This window comes from Nanorana parkeri, unplaced genomic scaffold (genome assembly GCF_000935625.1).
Source record: "Nanorana parkeri isolate BGI_ZX_2015 unplaced genomic scaffold, ASM93562v1 scaffold130, whole genome shotgun sequence".
NCBI lineage: Eukaryota > Metazoa > Chordata > Amphibia > Anura > Dicroglossidae > Nanorana > Nanorana parkeri.
The window spans coordinates 694,444-715,443 of NW_017306398.1; the positions used below are offsets into that span (position 1 = coordinate 694,444).

Sequence of the window (21,000 nt, forward strand, 5' to 3'; positions counted from 1 at the left end):
AGCTGCAACCGCTGCAACCCGGGTAGTTCTCATGAAAATGTCAAGTATCATCACTGGTATCTGAACTGGTATCTGGACATCCCCAAAAATAACAAGAGTTGTAGTAGCAATAATTATAACAACTATTTGGATATTATCTATCTATTCTTTTGCAGAAGTGCACCCCCCAGGTGTCTTATCAGATTTTAGCAATTTGGTGATTTTTGACTGCATTAGGTGTACAGGTTTAATTTCAGAGTGGATGGGCTGTAGCAGAAGGTCTGAGGGCAATACAACTACACTGGGAAGACACCTAAACAATTGCTCCTGCTGCACAGAGAGGAATCTGAGACTAGTGTAGATCCTGATGACTCTTCTTGCGCATCTGACTTCAGCTGTTCTAGGCTGGAAACTCTGCGATTGTAACTGGGCAGGATCTCTGTCCTTTGAGGAGAGGATTGAAGATTTTTGTTAAGTCTCCAGAAAAGAAGCCTCTGGTAACTTTATTATTCATGAAGGATGCAGGGAGTGATGGCCTCAAGCCAATATATATATGAGGTGCCCTAAAGTAGGGGGGAGTTCACATATGTTCTGGAGGGAAGAATGCTGCTACTGTGAGCAGGAGAGAGAAAATCTGCTGCAAGAACTGAATGTCCGGAACCTCAAGAGGGAGCAACTAGCTGCCCTGGAGATTAAAAGAGACCATAATTAGGGATACACACCACTGTGGATATCGAAGGGACCTTTGTTACTGTGGATGGTCCTATTATGGCTAGGGCCACTGATATTACTGCTAGTGTAAGGGACCTGTGTACACTGGGACTTTGGGGAGATAAAACCCTTGGATTGCTGGGACTTGTTAATATCCAGCTTACTTGGAGGACTTCTGATCTGTGAGAGTTGACCACATGGAACTTTTACCATAGCACATGGTTGCATGTAAATATTGAAACTGTTGTAGCACCTACAGACTGCTAGTAATGCTGTCTTGCTGTATCTGCTAATGTGGACCTACTGTATGTTGTTGGAGGTAATTTTACGATAAAATATCTGTTTGTCTACTTCAGTGGGTTTTAAGCTAATTATTACCTGCCACCTCTCGGTTAAACAGTTTCATCTGCCTCATTGGCCTCCTTTATGGAGTCCCATTCCCACCCTAGTCCAAAGAGCATCCATGTGGACTCATATGGCTAGCGTTAAACCACTGCTCTCTGGAGCAACAATCTATACCGTTATCTCTTAAAAAATATTAGTAGCCATTTATATATTTTGCATTTAGAAAATCATAGTTACATAGTTACATAGTATTTGAGGTCGAATAAAGACATAAGTCCATCAAGTCCATCCATCTTTTAAAGCAATCTACAGGATCATCTAGAACAAGCACCTTTGGAAGACTATTCAGCATTGTAATTGTTTTTACAGTAAAGGATCTGTTTCTTATTTGAACTTGACAAAACTCTGAGGCCTCAGATAATCTCTGGCCCTCTGTTGTGGTATGGAACTATAAAAGCAGATCCTGGCAAAAGGCCTTCAGGATAATAAAATGTATGATTAACCATTTGTGGTTAATACCAGCTTGTTAGACACCATAGCCATTAAAATATAGTTAGCTACACCTTTATGGCTATAAAAGCCTTTACTCTTTTGGAATGTGCCTGTGGAAATTTGTGACCATTTAGACAAGACAAAAAAAATGTCACCTTAATCTCCTAACCTCCAAAGAGAACATATTTAATTTTAACAACCTTGTTTCATAGTTCAGATCCTCAAACCCCTTAATGAGTTTGGTTGCCCTCCTCTGGACTTTTTCCAGCTCAAGGACATCCTTTCTGAGTATTGGCGACCAAAACTGGACCGCATACTCCAGATGAGGCCGAACCAGTGATCTGTAAAGTGGCAAAATTATAGACTTGTCCCTGCAATACATTCCCTTCTTAATGCAAGACAAGACACTGCTAGCTTTATTTACAGCAGCCTGGCACTGCAAGCTATTCTTCAGTCTGTGGTCTATAATGACCCCCAAATCCTTCTCCTTTTCCGACTTCCCTAGTGGCACCTCCATAAGTGTATAGTCCATTTTCCTATTTTTAACTCCAAGGTGCATTACCGTACATTTATCGAGATTGAACTTCATCTGCCATACAGTTGCCAACTCCCCGATTTTCTCCAGGTCCTCCTGTAATGTTATAATGTCTAAATCCGTGTCTACTACCCTCCCAATTTTAGTATCATCAGCAAACACTGAGATATGACTTCTCACTCCCTCCCCTATATCATTAATAAATAGGTTAAAAAGCATGGGACCCAGCACCGAACCCTGGGGTACGCCACTCATGACCTCCGCCCAGTCTGAGAAGGTGCCATTAACTCTGAGAAGGTGCCATTAACTCTGAGAAGGTGCCATTAACTCAACTCTGAGAAGGTGCCATTAACTTGTGTTCCTTCACACCAAAAATTATCAAACTATGTCTTTATGGAGCTGGCTTGGTGTGCAGTTGAACAGTCATGCTGGAACTGAAAAGGACATTCCCCAAACTGTTTTTAGAAAGTTTGAAGAGCACAATTGTATGAAATATCTTTGTATTAACAGTACCCTTCACTGGAGACACCTGAACTCAATGGTTCCACACACCTTTTTCCATATAGGTAAGTGTGGTGGTTAGGTGTCAACAAACGTTTGGCCAATTGTGTATATAGTTATACTACTTTTTGTATTATTCATTCTCAGAAAGTGGAGCTCCAGACATTTTCTAAGATTTAATAACGTAGTGAAGGAATAGAGCCTGTTCATTTTCAGCTGTTGTCTCTGAAATGACCAATCGGTTCTTGTATTGGTGACACAAGAGTCAGAAAAGAAAAATTATTGGGGACATAGGCAGCAACAAATACCTCAAAGGGATTTTAACCTTACCCTATTCTACAATTATCCACTGTCCACCAATAATTGGGAGGGATTATTTTTACAGCCAGCCACTGACCACCAATACTTCTGACCAATGTGTTTACTGTCTCAGCTTTTGCTGGTTGCTAAGTAGTCACTGACTATTTCATGGAGCTCTTATTTAAGGTAGGCTGAAGAGCATATGTAATTTGTTTTGCCAGGCCAGGATGTCTGCTAAGTCCACAAAGCCTTTACAAAGAGAGAAAAGTGTATTTAGGGGTGCGAGAGATTGGGTTTTTTAATGATTTGGTATCGACCTCTTGCAAATCCCTGTATAGGAGAGCTCAGACTGGGAAAGTGAGAGACAGCACAAGAAGCCAGTTAGCTGGCTGGAGGAGGAAAAAGACCTAAGTATTACTCAACTGCAGGTCTCCTGACCTGCTAGACTGGGCAGAGCTGTGCTAGGTGGTAGAACTGGGTAAATCTCAGGGCTGGTGGCCTGGAGTTCTGCATTAACATATTCTGGCCCTTACAGCAAACTGTAGATATTTGTAAAAGGTTAAAAAGCAAAAAAAAGACAAAAATCACACCAAAGTTTAGGCTGCAAGTGTTAGTTTATTCAGTGGTGCACATAGTGATTCCTGTTTGATTTTGAAATCATTAGAAATGATCCTCCTAGGTGAAGGTTTAGTTGGCAGCCACTGTGCTGGAGATCCAGGAGTTGTAGTTGCAGACCCTGGTGTAGACACCGGGGTAGTTCCTTTGAGCGCAGCCGTATCCCCAGGAGACAATACCCTGGAGCTGTCCATTGCAGACAACGGGGCCACCGGAGTCACCCTGAGGAGACAGATTATTAAAATCAAATAAACACCTTTGAAGCAATTATCTGGAGTGAAAAGAACATTTCTCTTTCAGCAATTGTACAACTAACAAAGCTAGTGTAACCACTGGAGCAAAACCCACAGTAAACCAGTTGAATGATCTTATACACAAGCAAATTCATTCGTTGGGAGGGGGGCAATTACCAGTGGCATTCCTATGTCTAGAGGTATACCTTGTATGATATTTAAAGTCCATTGAATCTAAATACAATCCAGAGGTATTAAATCAAAGGGTGCTCAATGCCTTACATCTGTAAAAGATAAATCAAAGCAATTGGACTTGCTGTATTTTTCTTGAAGACATTTTGCTGGTCATCCAAATAGCTTTCAGAATTCAGAATTCTGTTGTTGCTGACACTGTCCTTCCTCCTGGAGGGTGGCTACGTTTGTTCCCCATGGTCCATGTGTGTTGTAAAGTAGTCACCATTCCAAGCTCACTCCTGTGATGGACTACAATCTCACTTTTAGTTTACTAATTTGTATTGAGATTGAAGTCTATCATGGGAGTGAGCTTGGAGCGGTGACTACTTTACAACACACACAGGGACCATGGGGAACAAAAGTAGCCCCCCTCCAGAAGGAAGGACAGTGTCAGCACCAATTCAGAGATGATTTGAGGAAAATTAACTAAAGACTTTGAACTACACAGAGTTATAATCTACATGGAATGTACTTAGCTGATTTTAAATGAGAGCTTAATTGGACTTTAAAGACATTGTGATAGGAAGCATTTGTTGGAGAAGATGAGTAGGTGGACCTTCTTGGGTGGGGGGCTCAGATCTATGAGTGGGCTAGGGAGGGGGTCTGGGCAAATTTTGCTTGAAACATGTACATTTACTTGGACAATGCCATTATTTTATGTACAACACAAGCCATTAGACCAAGGGTGGGCAAACCCCGGACCTCTAGCTGTGATGAAACTGTAAATCCCATGAGGCAATGCAAGATTCTGACAGCCACAGGTATGACTCCCACAGGCAAATGCATGAAGGGATTTGTAGCTTTACCACAGCTGGAGGGCCAGAGTTTGCATACCTCTGCACTAGACTAATACAATATGTTCCTCTTACTAGTGAGTCAATTACTTTCAAAACCACAGATTGCAATTTTGTTTCTTTAAAGTGTTGTGTGCATTCTGTTGCAAATCTTTGATAAATATGGGCTGAAGAGATTATCGGAGACTATTTCAGAGTCCCAACTTTGAAAAAAAAAGTGCAAATACAAAAACAATCATAGATTACCTGGCATGAGTCCTGTCCACCGGCCAGAAACCCAGCGCAGAACATATTTCTGGTAATTTCACCGGGGTAAGCATTTTGGCACTGGCTGTCTGTCAGAATTGGGGCGTTGAGACACTGCAGGAGATCTGGATAGTTAGCTAAAAGGGAAAAAAAACATATAGGTCATTAAAAAATGAATCTTCTATTTCTGACCCTTCCAAAATTAAGATGTGAAATACAGGTCTAGAAGAAAATATTTTAAGACTTACTTCCACTGCTGAGAGTGTTACCCCATCCGGAGATCAGACAGCTAGTACCGGCGGCAGAGCAGCCAGAGGGCAGAGGCGCGGTCTTGACGTATGAATTGAGAGTGGCTGGTTTGGAGAGTTTGATCATCATGATGTCGTTGTCCAGGGTTCTGGAGTTGTAGCTTCCATGTCTGATGACCGTGGCGGAGCTAATGAACTGCTCGCTGCCTTCACTCACGGCAATGTTATGTTCTCCCAGTCTGACCTGAATGCTCCTGTTGGGAAAAATGTGCAGGGATTTTTTATATATCACAGTGCTAACAGGACCTTTAGGCTTTTCTATAGTTACATATTCAATAAAGTGTATTTTACATAGCATCAGTGTGCCATTTAAGGGCTCAGTATTAGGTGTTAGGTCGAGTAATATGGTGACTGGTTGGGGAAGGTTAAAGCTCCACTTCTGGACTATTTGTTTTAGTGGGCCCCCATTACAGTGGCACTAAACTCAGGAGTTCAATCTTAAAAAGGAATTTAAGTACCCTAACTAATAACAAACTGGACCTTATTTGCGCATCACTTAGCTGTAGATCCTAAAATCAACTCTGAATTGGTGCTGACACTGTCCTTCCTTCTGGAGGGGGGGTACTTTTGTTCCCCATGGTCCCTGTGTGTGTTGTAAAGTAGTCACCGCTCCAAGCTCGCTCCTGTGATGGACTACAATCTCAATACAAATTAGTAAACTAAACATGAGATTGTAGTCCATCACAGGAGGGAGCTTGGAATGGTGACTATGCTACAACACACACAGGGACCATGGGGAACAAAAGTAGCCCCCCTCCAGAAGGAAGGACAGTGTCAGCACCCATTCAGAGATGATTTGAGGATCTACAGCCGAGTGATACACAAAGAGGATATATTGTTGTTAATAATTAAGGTACTTGAATGTATTTTTAGGATTTAACTCCTGAGTTTACTGTCACTAAAGCTCCCATTCTGGGTAATTTTTTTAATGGCCCACCATTTAAAAAAAACAATGTAGGTTACAACACTGATTTACAATCTGAGGCTGTCCCCTGCAGTACCTTTCCACCGCAAGATGTCCTCAGTCTACTTAAGGAGACTTAAACATGAGTCTATATTGTTTCATGAAGATATGAAGAACATACAAACTTCTTAAAGAACAAGAAATATACAGGATTTAAACAAGAAGACATATCGCTCTTACGATTTGTAGCAGTGAGCAGCGGAGATCACCCACAGGCTGTTCACCAGGGTCCCTCCGCAGAAGTGGTAGCCGGAGTTGAGGGATACCTGGTAGGGGACAGAGTTCTTGGAGCAGGTGAAACCTCCGACGATCTTATCGTCATCATCAAAGGCAGCTGCAATGAAAGGTTGATTTTAATCAAATAAATGGTCTAGGCGTTATAACAGTAGAATGCTTAAAACTGAAATCCCTGCCTTTGGCTGTTTTACCTAATGAAGAATGTATAGTTCTGTCCATCTAGTTCTGAGATTTACACAGCAATACCTAGTCTGGCAAGGTATAAGACCTGCCACAGTCAAGTAACTCTTGCAGGTCTTGTCCTATCCCTGGCCTGTGAATGGACATTGAAAGGAAAAGCGGCAGACTGATGGGCTTTTTTTCTGCCACTAGATGTCCTTAGACTCATGACCAGCATCATTCATCCAACTTGTTCTTAGCCCAGGTCACTCTGGACCCTCCCCCAGCCTGTGACTGGACAGTGAAAATAAAAGCAGTAGGCCGATGGGCTTTTTTTCTGCCGCTAGATGTCTTCAGTCTGAAAGGCAACATCATTAAACCCACTTCTTCCGATCCCAGGTCACCCTGGACCTTTCCCCAGACTGTGACTGGACAGAGAAAAGAAAAGCTGAAGACTGATGAGCTTTTTTTCCGGCCATTAGATGTCCTTAGTCTTGCATTATTCAACCTTTATGTTCTGAGCCCAGGTCACCCTGGACCCCACCCCAGCCTGTGACTGGACAGTAAAGGAGAAGCAGCAGATTTATGAGCTCCTGCCTCTGTTACTCTGCTATCTCATCCTATCAGCATAAAACACAAGCATTGCAGACCAGCTTAGTGGCTCCTTGTGTTGCTTCTTCCCCCATCATTCTGAGCTCTGCTGTATAGAGCTGCAAGAGACTTATACAAGGTCAAATTCAGGTACTTACTATGCTTGCATTAAAACAAACATCCACAAAAAAATACAATAATTAATATATAGCTTCATTAATTTGTGTCTTTGATATCTGCCTGAAGTTCAGCTTAAGAGAGTCCTGCTAACATTGAGACCAACATGTAAGGCAGGGTAGTGAAGAGCCATTCATAAATAGGGGTATTTTATATGTTCAATATCTGCCTTAGGATCCATTTTAATACCAGTATTCATAGATGGCCCATTGCACGAAGCAAAGCAGCCAATTAGGACATTGAGTTAAGTCATGTTCACCAGAGAAATCATAATGGTTGATTAGCATTATTATAATGCCATTTACTAATTTACTTTGATTAGCATTTTTGAGCCATTTATTAAACAAAAAGGTAAACTCAAAAGACATTGGAAAATTATTCTATAGTACAATGAAGAATTCATACCTGCCACCCCCAATAAGACTGCGATCACAAGGAACTTCATGATTGATCTCTGAGATGATTAGTAAAGGATGGTTGCTCCAGTCCTGAATTTATACCCTGAAGGAGAGGTGTGGTGGGATTCTGTCCAAGGACACATGGCCTTGGCAAGAAGAAGTGCAATGAAATAAATCATTTGGTGGCATGTCCATGGGCGGCCGCCTTACCTGCCACATGGCTTGATTTATCAAATTCCCATGCATGGCAAATAAAATAAAAAATATGTTTCTCTTCTCACCTGTTTTACTCAAAACATTTAATTGCAAATAACATAAAACTATGGTTGTTATACAGCATACTCTTTCAGAGGATTGCTACAAATCATGTATACAAAATAAAAAGTTGTTAAATTAGTTAGCAAAGGCTAAAGGTTAAAAATATCGCTAATGATAATACATTTTATTCTCATTTTATTCTTCACATTCTCAAATAATTAATTCCCACAGCTACCACAGCTACCTCCTCATGTATCATTCCCCCCTCCTCTTTCAGATTGTAAGCCCTCAGGGGCAGGGCCCTCCTTACCATCTTGTCTTGAATTGTATTGTAACTGTAATGTCTTCCTTATATTGTAAAGCGCTGTGCAAACTGTTGGCGCTATATAAATACTATGTAATAATAATAATAATAATTTTATGCCAGTTTTATTGTGTAAACTGCAAGAAAAAGACATTTGATGATACAGCATGTTCGGCACATTCTCAGCAGGCCAGACCTTTTCTTTTTTTTTTTGCACATATTTAAAAATACACATTTTAGGCCCACAAATTACTTAATGGAGAACTATGGGGTCAGGGCTTTTCCCCATAGTTCTCCTAAGGGTAACGGGAGGACTCAAACTAGCGTCCTCCCGTTACCCTAAGCTCAGTATACCGCGAGCTACAGCTCCCTATATACTGAGACGCCGCAGCTGAAACGGATCCCGACAATTATATCTAGAGACAGAGCCAGCTGAACCCGCCCCCTTCCCCATCCGTTCCACCAGTCAGCGCTGGAGGATCGGACAGGGGAGGGGGAATACAGTCACTGCCCTGTCACGGCAGAGAGCCGTGACAGGATCGAGAGGTGAGCGAACGCCGGTATGTGTTTGCTCACCTCCCGATCTACTGAGCCGACCTGTGACAGTCTCATTGTTACAGGTCGGCCAGAACTATGAAGATGAGTGAAAATCAGTCACCTCATAGTTCTCCTTTAAAGTCATACTGAAGTAAAACATTATTATTATTATTATTAGGAATGGTCCAGAGAAGTTATGTGCAATCATTTGCCAAACATGTCCAGAGGGAGCCTAAGGCTGCTAAAAATTTTATTTTTACTATACTGGACAATGACTGTAAGCTGCGACCTTCCGCAGCTCAGTCAGATATTTCCTTCGAGGGTACAATAAAAGATAGCTTTGCTCTCACTCCCCTTTCCTGTCTCCTCAGCCATTCACAAAAAACCTTTGTATTTTTTTCACTGAATGCAAGGCATCCTGTGATTGGGTGAGAGTAGAGAAAGGGCGGGTAAACCACGGGATCTTCTCTCAGCTTATCCCTAATTGTAATTGTACTTTGTCCCTTCATTTTGTAAAACTGTTGGTGCTATATAAATCCTGCATAATGATAATATCTATGTAATAAACTCATGTAATGGTTAGTGTCAAGTATTTTGCACAGACTGAGAAGCTCATATATCAAGAATTGTCTTAAAGGAGAACTATGAGGTGAGTGCTTTTCACTCACCTCATAGTTCTAGCCGACCTGTGACAATGAGACTGGTCTCATTGTCACAGCCGCCCAGTTAGTTAAAAAATTACAAACAAATAAATAGACAATGATTGTGCGGAGCTAGCAGTGACAGATAGCTCCGCCCAACTGTTTTCTATTGGCCGGAGGTTCTGCTGCCGTCCAAAAAAAACAAAAAGAAACAAAACATGTTTGCCATACGAATGCATTGCTAGATTAATATTGGCTATTTCAATTTGCAATAGCCAATAGCAAACTAGCTATTGCACCCGCCCTCTGCTGCTGTCAATCACTTGTGGGGACTTGATGGAGAACTGCAGGTCTCCTCTGCTGATTGACAGCAGCAGAGGGCGGGTACAATAGCTAGTTTGCTATTGGTTATTGCAAATTGAAATAGCCAATATTAATCTAGCAATGCATTCCTATGGTGAAAAGTTTTTTGTTTTGTTTTTTTATTCTGACAACAGCCAACGGCTCCATGTCAGAATAAAAAAAAAAGAAAAAGCAGTGTTTCTCTGGAGATCAGTGTCCCTGGTTAGCTGGTAATTAGGGACACTGATCTCTCTGCAAGTGGCCGGAGCCAGCCGTAAAATCACGGCTGGCTCCGCCCAGCTGTCAGAAGCAGGCTGTCGTCCGGCCAATAGCCGGCCGCTCGGCCAGTTTCGGCTTTCACCTCGGTTCAGTCGAGCCGAAGCATATGCCTTCGGCTCGACTGAGCCGCTCGGCGGACTTCGGGAGCTGTACGGGCTATAGTGCATAGCCCGTACAGCAGCCCTTCGGTTCTACTGAACCGAAAGGGTCCTGGGGTCCTGCTTCGTGAATAGACCCCATGTTCCAAAAGAAGTCCAGAATGCTTTTGTAAATGGATTTAGGAAGCATTAATAATGGAGTTTTTAATATCAAGATTGTGCTATTCTGAAATATTACGAATGAAACGACCACCAAGTGTTGAGATGATTGGGTCATAGCACATCTTGGGATGTTTTTGATCCACCTGCACCTTCTATACAAAATCTGGTTAAATCTTCTCCCACCATCAAGCTTAACTCTGCCGAAATGACAGGACTGGCGGGGCTGCTCTGGGTGCTTTCAGAGAGGTGAAAAGTAATGTTGAAAGATCAGCTCACTCACAATTCATTTGACAAAATTACAATTTGTAAACTGGTCACTTGTAATATATAGTTTTTGGTACATCTAACGGAGGTTGAACAATCAGAATGCAGCATGTGTGGCCAGCCTACAAAATATTAGACATCTTTCTGCTCTCATGCCTGAAAGCAATTGGCACCACTGCAGCAGATCGGAGTGGAATTGCTGGAAGGCTCTGAAAATGTTTTGGAAAGGTTTGCAGTTATCAGCAGAACGTATGGGAAGGTGACCAGCTGTACCAGTTGGATGGGGAATCCTGTGACTAAATACCTAAAAATACCACATTCTATAATATGCTCTATTTGAGGAAGAGTTCAACGTACCTCAAAAAAGATTGTGACTTTATTAAAATATGTATTGTAAAACTTCCTCCACATTTCTAATATTGGAGCCAGGCAAAAATAATAATAATGGTAATAGTAATAATAATCATAATAACAATACAAAATAATCCCCTCTCTGCTAATCTGACTTTAAAAATAACATTCTTTTAAATTGTGCAATTGCTTAATTAAATGAATGGTCATGTGATCCTCTGACACACTGTATCTTTACTGTTGGTAGGGACATGTGCCTATTTTGTTTGCTGCTCCCTGCCAGTCTCTGCTGGTCTTGTTATTACCTCCTTGTAAGATAACCACTAACTTGCAACTGTGGTTCCTCTAACTATGTCTTTTGTCACCTTTCCCTTATCCTTCTTTTTTCATACTAGTATTAGGAATGTATTACATTTTGTTAGACTAGTTCCATTACCTCCTGTTGTATTCTTCATCTTCACTCAAGGTAATTTTTTCAATGTTTGGTGGATACTGGAAAGTTAAACTATCTGGCAATTACTACTGTCTCCTGGGGACTCTATTGGTGGAAACAAGTTTTCTTGTCAGCACAGCTGCTGTGCCCATTATAAGGTGTGTCTGCCATCCCTACTCTGAGTTCTCTGGTCTGTACACCTGCTGTGCCCATCATGAGGAGTTCCCATCATTCCTGAGCTGAGTTCCCAGGTCTGTACACCTGCTGTGCCCATCATGAGGAGTTCCCATCATTCCTGAGCTTAGTTCCTGGGTCTGTACACCTGCTGTGCCCATTATGAGGGGCTTTCACCATCCATGTGCTGAGTTCCTGGGTCTGTACACCAGCTTTGTCCATTGTGAGGGGCTCCCACCATCCTCGTGCTAAGTTCCTGAGTCTGTACACCAGCTGTGCCCATTATGAGGGGCTCCCACTATCCATTTGATAAGTTCCTAGGTCTGCACCCCAGCTATGCCCAATACGAGGTGCTTTCCCCCTTCCTGTACTGTTCCTGGGTCTGCACCCCAGCTTTGCCCATTATGAGAGGCTCCTACCTTCCCTAATGGGTTTGTATATTCTGGAGAATGTAACAGGAGGAGCTGGAACACACAGAGGTGGGCAACAACACCCCAAGCTCCCAGTTGGAGAGGAACAGAGTTGAAAATGATGGCAGGGAGATCTCACTCTATTGTTTTACAGTAGCCCTGAATGTGCTTTGTACTTAGTGCTGTGCCTCTTACACTCTTTAAAACTTAATTTTGTTTTAATACATTGTGTTCAAAATATCAGCGAGCCCAGTGAATATTCAACCAAAAGATTTGGTCCAAGATTCGACAGGATTCGTGCTGATGGGTGAATCTTGCATAATCCAATTTTGCCAGTGATTTGGCAAATCTTGTTAAACAACAGGAATGTCCCTTTATGCATTTGCTAATATGCTCGCTGGGTCCTAAAACTGGGTTTATACACATTAAATGTTATTTTGTAAAAAGTTTAATGAAAACCGTGTGCCCTCCTCCAGAGCTTAGCAGCCCAGCATGCAGACTGGTATTCTCATAGCAGTGAGGCTGCAAGCATTCAGCATCCCAGATGTGCTGATTACAGTCCACATGTCCATCAGCATTGGGGAGTTGCATTAAGAAGGGTTACCCCCAAAGAGCGGGGGGATTTCCCAAAGCACCTTAGGTTGATGCTGATGGGTACTGAGCTCTTGAGCACTTCTGGTGCTTAGGAGGGAGTGCCAGAAGAAGGGAGGCTTATATTCCACCTACTTGCTTCCCCTGAGGAGGGAACAAATAGGTGGTTGAACATCCATTTGCTGGAAGCTGCTCTGCACATATTTTTTTTTTCATTTGCACTTGATTATTTTATTCATTGATTATTTGACCCCGCTGGCTGTCAAAATACCTGAACAATCTGATTAGATGCAGGCATTGTTCAGGTGTTTTGAGAGCCAGCCTAGCTGACTAGCAAGATAATGAAGCTTGGCCCAGTGGCAGACTCCTCCATCCACACAGTTTAGCGCAGATGGAGGAATCTGTTGTACTTTTTCCATCTGACCATAGAAAATCTGCAGATAATCTATAGGTGTGTGGCCAGCTTTAGATTGCTGAATGTGGTGACATTTCACTTTGCAAATAATGCCCAATCATGTGCAAGGAAACAAAAGAAGAAAGGGTTTTTGCTTGTACATGATTGGATTTTGGAAGTCAGCAGAGCTTCACCTCATTCACTAAGCTAAGTGGTTTTAGGTGTATTACTACAAGCCATGCATTGTCTGTTGGCTAATACGTGTTTTCTCTTAGAATTAAAACACTGATAACAATATGGCCAGCTTAAGGAGAAACTTTAATCCAAAGTGAACAGCCTATTTTCCTTTAGTGCACCGTCCCTTGTGAGTCAACTTGGCAGCCTGGACTCTACTCCAACCTTTCCGCAATAAATTATTGTAAAGCCGGGCTGTCTAGATCCATATTATTAATTTAATTTTCTACAAGGGCCAGAGTCTTCTTAAATGTATTTTCCAACATGCTCAATATATTAAGAGATGATGAAGCACCTTTTTTTATTAATTATTTTTATGACATTAAAAGTGTTGATATTAATGATTGCAGACTCAATAAGACATGTTTGTTGTTAATTGGCGGCAATGGTGTCTTGGATCCAGGAGTTGTAGTTGCAGACTTTTGTGTAGACTCCGGGGTAGTTCCTCAGGGCACAACCATATCCCCAGGAGACAACTCCCTGCAATTCTCCGTTACACACCACGGGGCCACCGGAGTCACCCTGAGGGGCAAACACAAAAAAATTACCTTTTTTACATATAACATTCTAACATGATGGATATTTAGATTAGTACAATTTAGGTTTAGGAAAAAAATGTAAGATTTTGGGAAAGGACATAGACAATGAATCATAAATAGTACAGAAAAAGACAGGCAACTGAAAGATGAAAAGGAAACGCTAGCGTAAGGGAATGGCGTACATATAGGATTACATTTCATATATTTACAAATACACTGCCTGTAAAAAAAAAAAAGTTGCACGCTGTAATATTTCGTTGGGCCACCTTTAGCTTTGATTAGGGCACACATTCACCGTGGCATTGTTTCGATAAGCTTATACAATGTCACATTTATTTCCATCCAGAGTTGCATGAATTTTTCACCAAGATTTTGTAGAGATGATTGAACAGTTGGACCACTGCGTAAAGTCTTCTCCAGCACATCCCAAAGATTCTCAATGGGGTTAAGGTTTGGACTCTGTGGTGGCCAATCCATGTGTGACAATGATGTCTCATGCTCCCTGAACCACTCTTTCACAATATGAGCCCAATGGATCCGGGCATTGTCATCTTGGAATATGCCCAATGTGCCATCAGGGAGGAAAAAATCCATTGAATTCAGTATATACAGGTAGACTGCTGACCTTATTTTTTGGACACATATTATTGCTGAACGTAAACCTGACCAAATGAATCCACCCCAGATCATAACACTGATCCAATGGAAGACACTGACCTATTTTCTTAGCTATTTGCTTTTTTTTGGTCGGGCAGTGTATATGTTACATGTATAATAACAGCAATTTAAAGCTTATGTAAACCCAAGGCCAAAAATGTCATACATTTCAGATTTAGTCCTTAGATGTAGTGGCTGCGCTATTATTCTTTTTTTTTTCCTCCTTTCATTTCACCTGGTGATCCTTCCATTAACACACTTCCTGTTTTAGGGTTTAACGCTTACTAATCATACTGTATCTATGGAGGAACAGCATTGTCATCCTATAACAGGAATTGTTGTGACACTAAACTCGGGAGCTAAAACTTAATAATGCATTCACATGCCCTGACTATTAACAACAATGTATCTTATTTGTGTATCACTCGGATGTAGATCCTCCAATCATCTCTGAATTGGTGCTGACACTGTCCTTCCTTCTGGAGGGGGGCTACATCTGTTCCCCATGGTTCCCGTATTTGTTGTAAAGTAGTCACCGCTCCAAGCTCACTCCCGGGATGGACTACAATCTCAATACAAATTAGAAAACTAAATGTGACGTTTTAGTCCATCACTGGAGTGAGCTTTACGCTGGGGGTGGTTTGTACTCAGAGTGCAACCAGAAGGGCTCAGCCAGTCCTCTGGCTCGCAGATATGACATCATTGTGTTGCTGGAAGAATGGGTTGGCTGCTCAAGAGGGAAATAAGAGGAAGGAGATCTCTGTACCTTGCAAAGTCAATATCCTTGCCTTTAGTAGTTGTAGTTTTGTGTTACTTGAGAGATTTTGCCCACCAACATGCTGAGCGAATTCTATTTGTGCGTTAATACTTCTACAAGATGGAGCTGAGGAGCATTGGAAAATCATATCCTCCTCTGGTCCATCAAAATGCAGTAATGCCATGTGAAGGGCATCCTCCCAGCTATACACTGGGCTTAAGATTTAGACCCTTGATGTCCTGAATTGCTGCATGCCATAAAAGGGCCCATTAATATTTTCATTTAAAGAGTATCCAGGGGTGGGACATGCGGGAAGCTTGGTAGCCTATTAGCTTGTTTTCCCTGACTTCCGTCCTATATTCTTTGTGAAATATAACTTCTTTTCCTTTGATAATGTAGATAATGTATCCATAGAAGAAGCATAGTGGTTTGGTTTACCAGCCTCTTGTAGGCCAATGTCCTAAAAAAAAAGACAAAAACACATTACCTGGCAGGAATCCTTCCCTCCCTCCAAGTATCCAATGCAGATCATGTTAACTGTGATTTCTCCAGGATAGGCATTGTTGCATTGTGCATCAGTCAAGACGGGAGCGTCAACACAGTGCAGGAGATCTGGGTAATTGGCTGGAAGAAAAGAAATGACTTGATTCAAACCAAATTAACATGAGCAAGACAGACTATGGGAACCACAACTTGATGTACATACCGAGCAGGTCAAAGTGGTATCTACATAAAAAGGTTTTTTTTTCTTCTGTATAATAGTTTTATTTTTTTTTTGCTTGCCTATTTAATTATTTATTTTACCTGACACCCTGCTTGAATATGCCCGTTGTCATTCAACTTATTAAAGTGCATGTGATGCTTTAGTACATCAAGAAGGATAGCACATGAAGCTGCTGGTCTCACAGACTCAGTTTGGTAACTGACTGCTTGAATCAACCGTGCTAAGTATGTTACATTGTGAAGATGTTTTCACCATTGTATCTTCAGAGGAAGGCCCAGATTGGTGCTAAGAGAGGTTGCACAATGGAGATTCCACATCCTGCAGTATGCAGTTTGGGTCTAGGTGCTCACTTGTTCCAAACCATATCTTCAATGTTCCCCAAAAGAAGATATTTTATGGGCACTGGCAGTGTACAACTCTCTTTGTTTTATTTTCAATATATTTCCAATAATATTTCAATAGGCTGTGGGTGACCTTGAAGTATCTTCTTTTGGAGTCCCTGAAAGATGTTTTAATACATGTTCTTTGTATGAAGATATATGAAGACGTATGACGATATACAATTGTGTACTCCAAAACAAGATACTTCAAGGTCACCACAGGCATATCCCATTTTTTCTGAGTTGCTCTTCAGATTTGACTCAATAGTTCATGCTTAAAGAAGGTCACTTACATTTATTTGGGGCACAATAGCTCCAGGAGTCTCTTCTCATCAAAGGCAAGCTACCCCGAAACTAAGGTACCCAACCATTGGAATCAAGGTATAGAGAGCACCGGACCAAGGAACTATGATTTAAAAAAAAAGTTTAATGCTGCTATTATTTCATAACTTACTAACCTTGACCAATTTCATTATATAACACAATTCTTTTTTTAAAAGCTATTTTTCGTGATTATTATGATTTGGGTGATGTTTATTTCTGCGTGTGTATTGTTGAACTGTAATGTTAGTTGATTATCAGAGAATTTTGTATAGTTACAACCATTCTTGTACTTGCCTTGTAGCCCTGAATAAGGGGGAGTACTTTGAGCCCCCAAAACACCTAAAAAAATGGTTTTCAGAACACTTTAAGGCACATATATATACCAGGGTTAATCAAAAAGTAATGCCTCCATGTCTGTAATTTGAGATCTATTAGAGTAATTGTGAATGTTCATATGCCATGTTTTAGAGGTGTCCGTACCCCACCAATGAATGCTTTTCTTTTTCAGATTGAGTGATTAGAACCATGGATATGCAGCTAAAGCAACTAGCTGAAAAAGGGTTGCGCTCCAAAGGAAATCCCTAATCAGCTAAAGAATGTTGATTGGGACGGTTTTAGTTTTAGTTTTGGATAGACTAGAAGAGTATCAACCTGTGTCAGGATTTATTGCTGACTTTTAATGAGGAGATTGACTCTCTCTATTTGTCTTGGTGGTCATTGTCACTGTCACCAAAAGAAAGAGAAAATCCAAAAATTTGCATCCATTTTTCCATCTTAACAAGAATAGAAGAAAGTTTTCCAATGGGGGCACCTTTGGAGAGATTTCCTCTCACTTCCTGTTATGTTTGGAGACAGGAAAATTGCCCCCGAATGTACACAGACAGCAAAAAAACCCGTCAAAAACAGTGTTTTTAACCATTCTCTATTCGATCCAAAACTAAACAAAAATGGTTTCTGTATAATTTAGCTAGAACATAAGCTGCATTTTTATAATCTTTCCATATCTAGTTAACTTGTTTAATCTTTCTCTCTCCTTTGCATTCTAGATCTTTTATGCTGCTGAGGAAAAGGCAGAGGCATGTACGCAAAATGGTTATGTGGTGTAGATGTAAACATATCAGTTTTAAAAAAACATAATCTGAACAGTAGGAAAGTATTACTATGTAGTCCACATAAGCAAATTATTGATCATTGAGACTTACAGCCACTGCTAAGTGTGTTTCCCCAGCCAGAGATCAGACAGCTGGTCCCAGCGTCAACACAACCGGAAGGAAGGGGTATGACATTGACATAGTTATTGAGGACGGCTGGAGTGGAGAGTTTGATTAAGAGAATGTCATTGTCCAGGGTCCTAGAATTGTATCTGGGATGTTTGATGGACTTGGCGTTGCTGATAAACTGTTCTGTTCCTTCACTTACAAAGATGTTGTGCTCTCCCAGTCTGATCTGCACCTTCCTTTAGAAAAAAAGATCACAGTTTATTACTTACTTATTTATTTTATTTCCCCCCAATATTTATATGGCGCTAACATATCATGGAACATGTTATAGAATTTATAGATCCATTCACATCAATTCCTGTTCCCAAAAGAGCTCACGTGTCCCCCACAGCACTCATGCACACTACAGGCAATATAGAAGGGCACCAATATAGCCTACCACCAGTATGTTTTTGGGAGGAAAAAAGGAGCACCTGGAGCACACCATGCAAACCAGGGGAGACAATAGGCCCAACCATGCTAGCCATGCATACTTCAAAACAACTTCAGGCTTTTTTTAACATCCACCATGAGGTTTAAAAATAAAAACAGTGGCTGCAATGCTCACCGCAATCCAGAGTTGCCCCACACAGGCCCTGTTATCCACTATAAGATGTTCTGGGTCTTCCAAGCAACATAATGCTAATAGTCCTCAAGGGGAAAAGATTGCCACTAGAAGGGAGGGGGAGGCACTGAACCCAAAGTTGGGCTTTAAGTATTAGGGCTTGCATTAGGAGTACAGGACACTCAAAGAAACCTCAAAATATTCTAGGTTTTTTTTTTTTTATCCCATGTGATGAAAACTGTTACCGAGTATTAAGTATAAAATAAAAAAGTATAACTTTCTGCTGGAGCAGTGGCATCATCACTATGCTGCATTGTGCAAAAAGCAGAGCAGTGGGAATGACCCAGCAAACCCCACCTGCTACAGGCTGCCTGCAGAAAGCTTAAGTAGGGGGCGTACACAAGACCAGCCTCCCTGCACAAGGAGAGAGAGCAGCAGTGAGCAGTGTGTGTTCAGTTTACACTACGTTTATGTTTTGTTACCTTTGTATAAAAGTTGCTTGAATCTTTCAATAAAAAGATTAGCAGCAGTGAGCGGTCTTTTTTAACTGAGGGGGAGGAGACAAGACCAGTCACCCTGCACAAGGAGAGAGAAGCTGCGAGCGGTCTTTATAACAGGAAGCTCCAAGTCTCACACTGGACTACTGCACAGGTCTGGAAGAAATACACCAAACTCACCAATATTCAAGGAAAAATACACAAGACTCTTGTATGAGGACAATATCTGCTTATCCTGGAGTTCAGCTTTATCTTAGTGCTCACAACATCCTCACATACGACACTCTGAAATGAATGTGAAGTAGATAAGGCAATCACCCATCAACAATTTAATTTTTCAGTAGCTTAGCCCTGCCCTTAAACCACAGTGGTCTTATGTGCTCACAACTAAAAAGAAGCTATAACACATATAAGGCATTTTCTACTTACTGTTTATGGCAGTGAGCAGCGGAAACCACCCACAGGCTATTAATCAGGGACCCTCCGCAGAAGTGATAACCGGCATTCAATGACACCTGCCAGGGCACAGAGTTCTTGGCACAGACATAACCTCCAACAATCTTATCTTCGTCAAAGGCAGCTATAAGAAATAACGTGTTGCAAATGACATACTAGATTGGCTTAAAGTGTATTTCCACTTATGTTCCCATTCACACAGCATACCTAAAAAAAAGTTTACAAATATATTTATTGTATTTATATCTTTTTGGGCCGTCTACAAGCTTCTCTCAAAAATGTCAAAGTGAGTCTGTCCCTAAGACAAAGACTGAGGGCAGAATTAACTTCCTCTTATTACCATACACTGCAGAAACCAAGATCCGCATGAAGTCTTTCCTTCAACATCTATTAAGAGATCTTTCCAAAGTGAGGGAAAATCTTCTTGTAGACAGGAAAGGTGTCCCAAGTGGAGGATTTCTCCTCTAATCATCTTCCAATGGCAACTGTATAATTATAGATCTCCCATGGTGAATAGGACACATAGGGGTCTATTTATAAAAAAAATTGCAGAGCCATGAATGTTTATTCTTTGTGAATAGAGGCAAAAACGAACATTCTTTGTATATATTTTCCTTTTAGGTCGAATATAATGTAATGTAATGCCTCATTGTAGCAACTAGATGGAGCTGTGCAGCGATAAGAAATATATACTTATTTCCAGTGCTCCTCGGCTCCATCTAGTGTCCATAATACAGTATTACATTACATTTTATTTTAAAGCAAAATATGAGTAGCTTAGGCAGGGCAAATCCACTCACATTTTGCAGTCGATATACTAATAGAACAAGACTGATCATATAGCAAAGACAATTTTCAGATAGCTTAGGGAATAAAGTGAAGTTGTGTTCACCTAGAATACCCAATTATGCACAACAAAAATATGTGTGTGTATATATATATAACATAACATTATAAGGAAGAGCCTGGCTTTTCAGGTCCTTCCAGGTTTTCCTAAATGTAGCTGGGATCTGGAGCTCTGGAGATCTCTTAGAGCTCTGGGTGGGATGAGATCTCCAGTCCTGGGGCCAGGTGTTACCAATGACCAGTATAGCTGGATCAGGTGGCTGGGAGCAGCCTTATTAGAAGCCAGCCCAGTGCTCAGAGAGTTGAGTTGGAGTTGTGTGTGTGTGTGTGTGCGCAGGAGGCACACAGACACATGTAGACCCGGGTGCGTGCTGGACGCACAAGGAACAGCCGGGGGAGGCTGGGAGAGGTCAGAAAGGTTGGTGACCCTAGGATCTGTGGTACACACTGCTGAGAGAGCAGATAGAGGGCTCACGAGGGGTGAAGAGCCTTAGAGCTGAGGAAAGCTACAAAGGACGGTATTTGCTAAAGAAGGCTGATTGTCATGAAAAGTGCATGAAATGTTGGCCTTTATGTGAACAGGGGAAGGCTACCCCATGGATGACCAGCGACTTTGTGTTTGCCCTTTTAATAAACTGCGTTTTACTTGACTTACCTGGACTACAGTGGAGTGTCCTTGTTACAAGATATATATATATATATATA

At 41.4% G+C, this 21,000-nt stretch overlaps 2 protein-coding genes across 2 annotated transcripts in view; both read right to left on the reverse strand.

Moving 5' to 3' along the window:
• Positions 1-3,481: 3,481 nt before the first annotated feature.
• Positions 3,482-7,878, reverse strand: LOC108784882 (trypsin-like). Its single transcript, XM_018553817.1, has 5 exons — positions 7,827-7,878; positions 6,438-6,591; positions 5,234-5,487; positions 4,986-5,122; positions 3,482-3,700 (listed from the first exon to the last, which is right to left on the reverse strand). Exons 1-5 carry the CDS (start codon positions 7,864-7,866, stop codon positions 3,551-3,553), a joined length of 735 nt encoding a protein of 244 aa, XP_018409319.1. The 5' UTR covers positions 7,867-7,878; the 3' UTR covers positions 3,482-3,550.
• Positions 7,879-13,663: 5,785 nt separating this feature from the next.
• Positions 13,664-21,000, reverse strand: part of LOC108784880 (trypsin-like) — an 8,738-nt gene continuing 1,401 nt past the window's right edge. The window contains exons 2-5 of the mRNA XM_018553815.1: positions 19,423-19,573; positions 17,875-18,128; positions 15,732-15,868; positions 13,664-13,813 (exon numbers count right to left, since the gene is read on the reverse strand). Coding sequence (XP_018409317.1) covers positions 13,664-13,813; positions 15,732-15,868; positions 17,875-18,128; positions 19,423-19,573 — 692 coding nt within the window. The remainder of the gene's footprint in view (positions 13,814-15,731; positions 15,869-17,874; positions 18,129-19,422; positions 19,574-21,000) is intronic.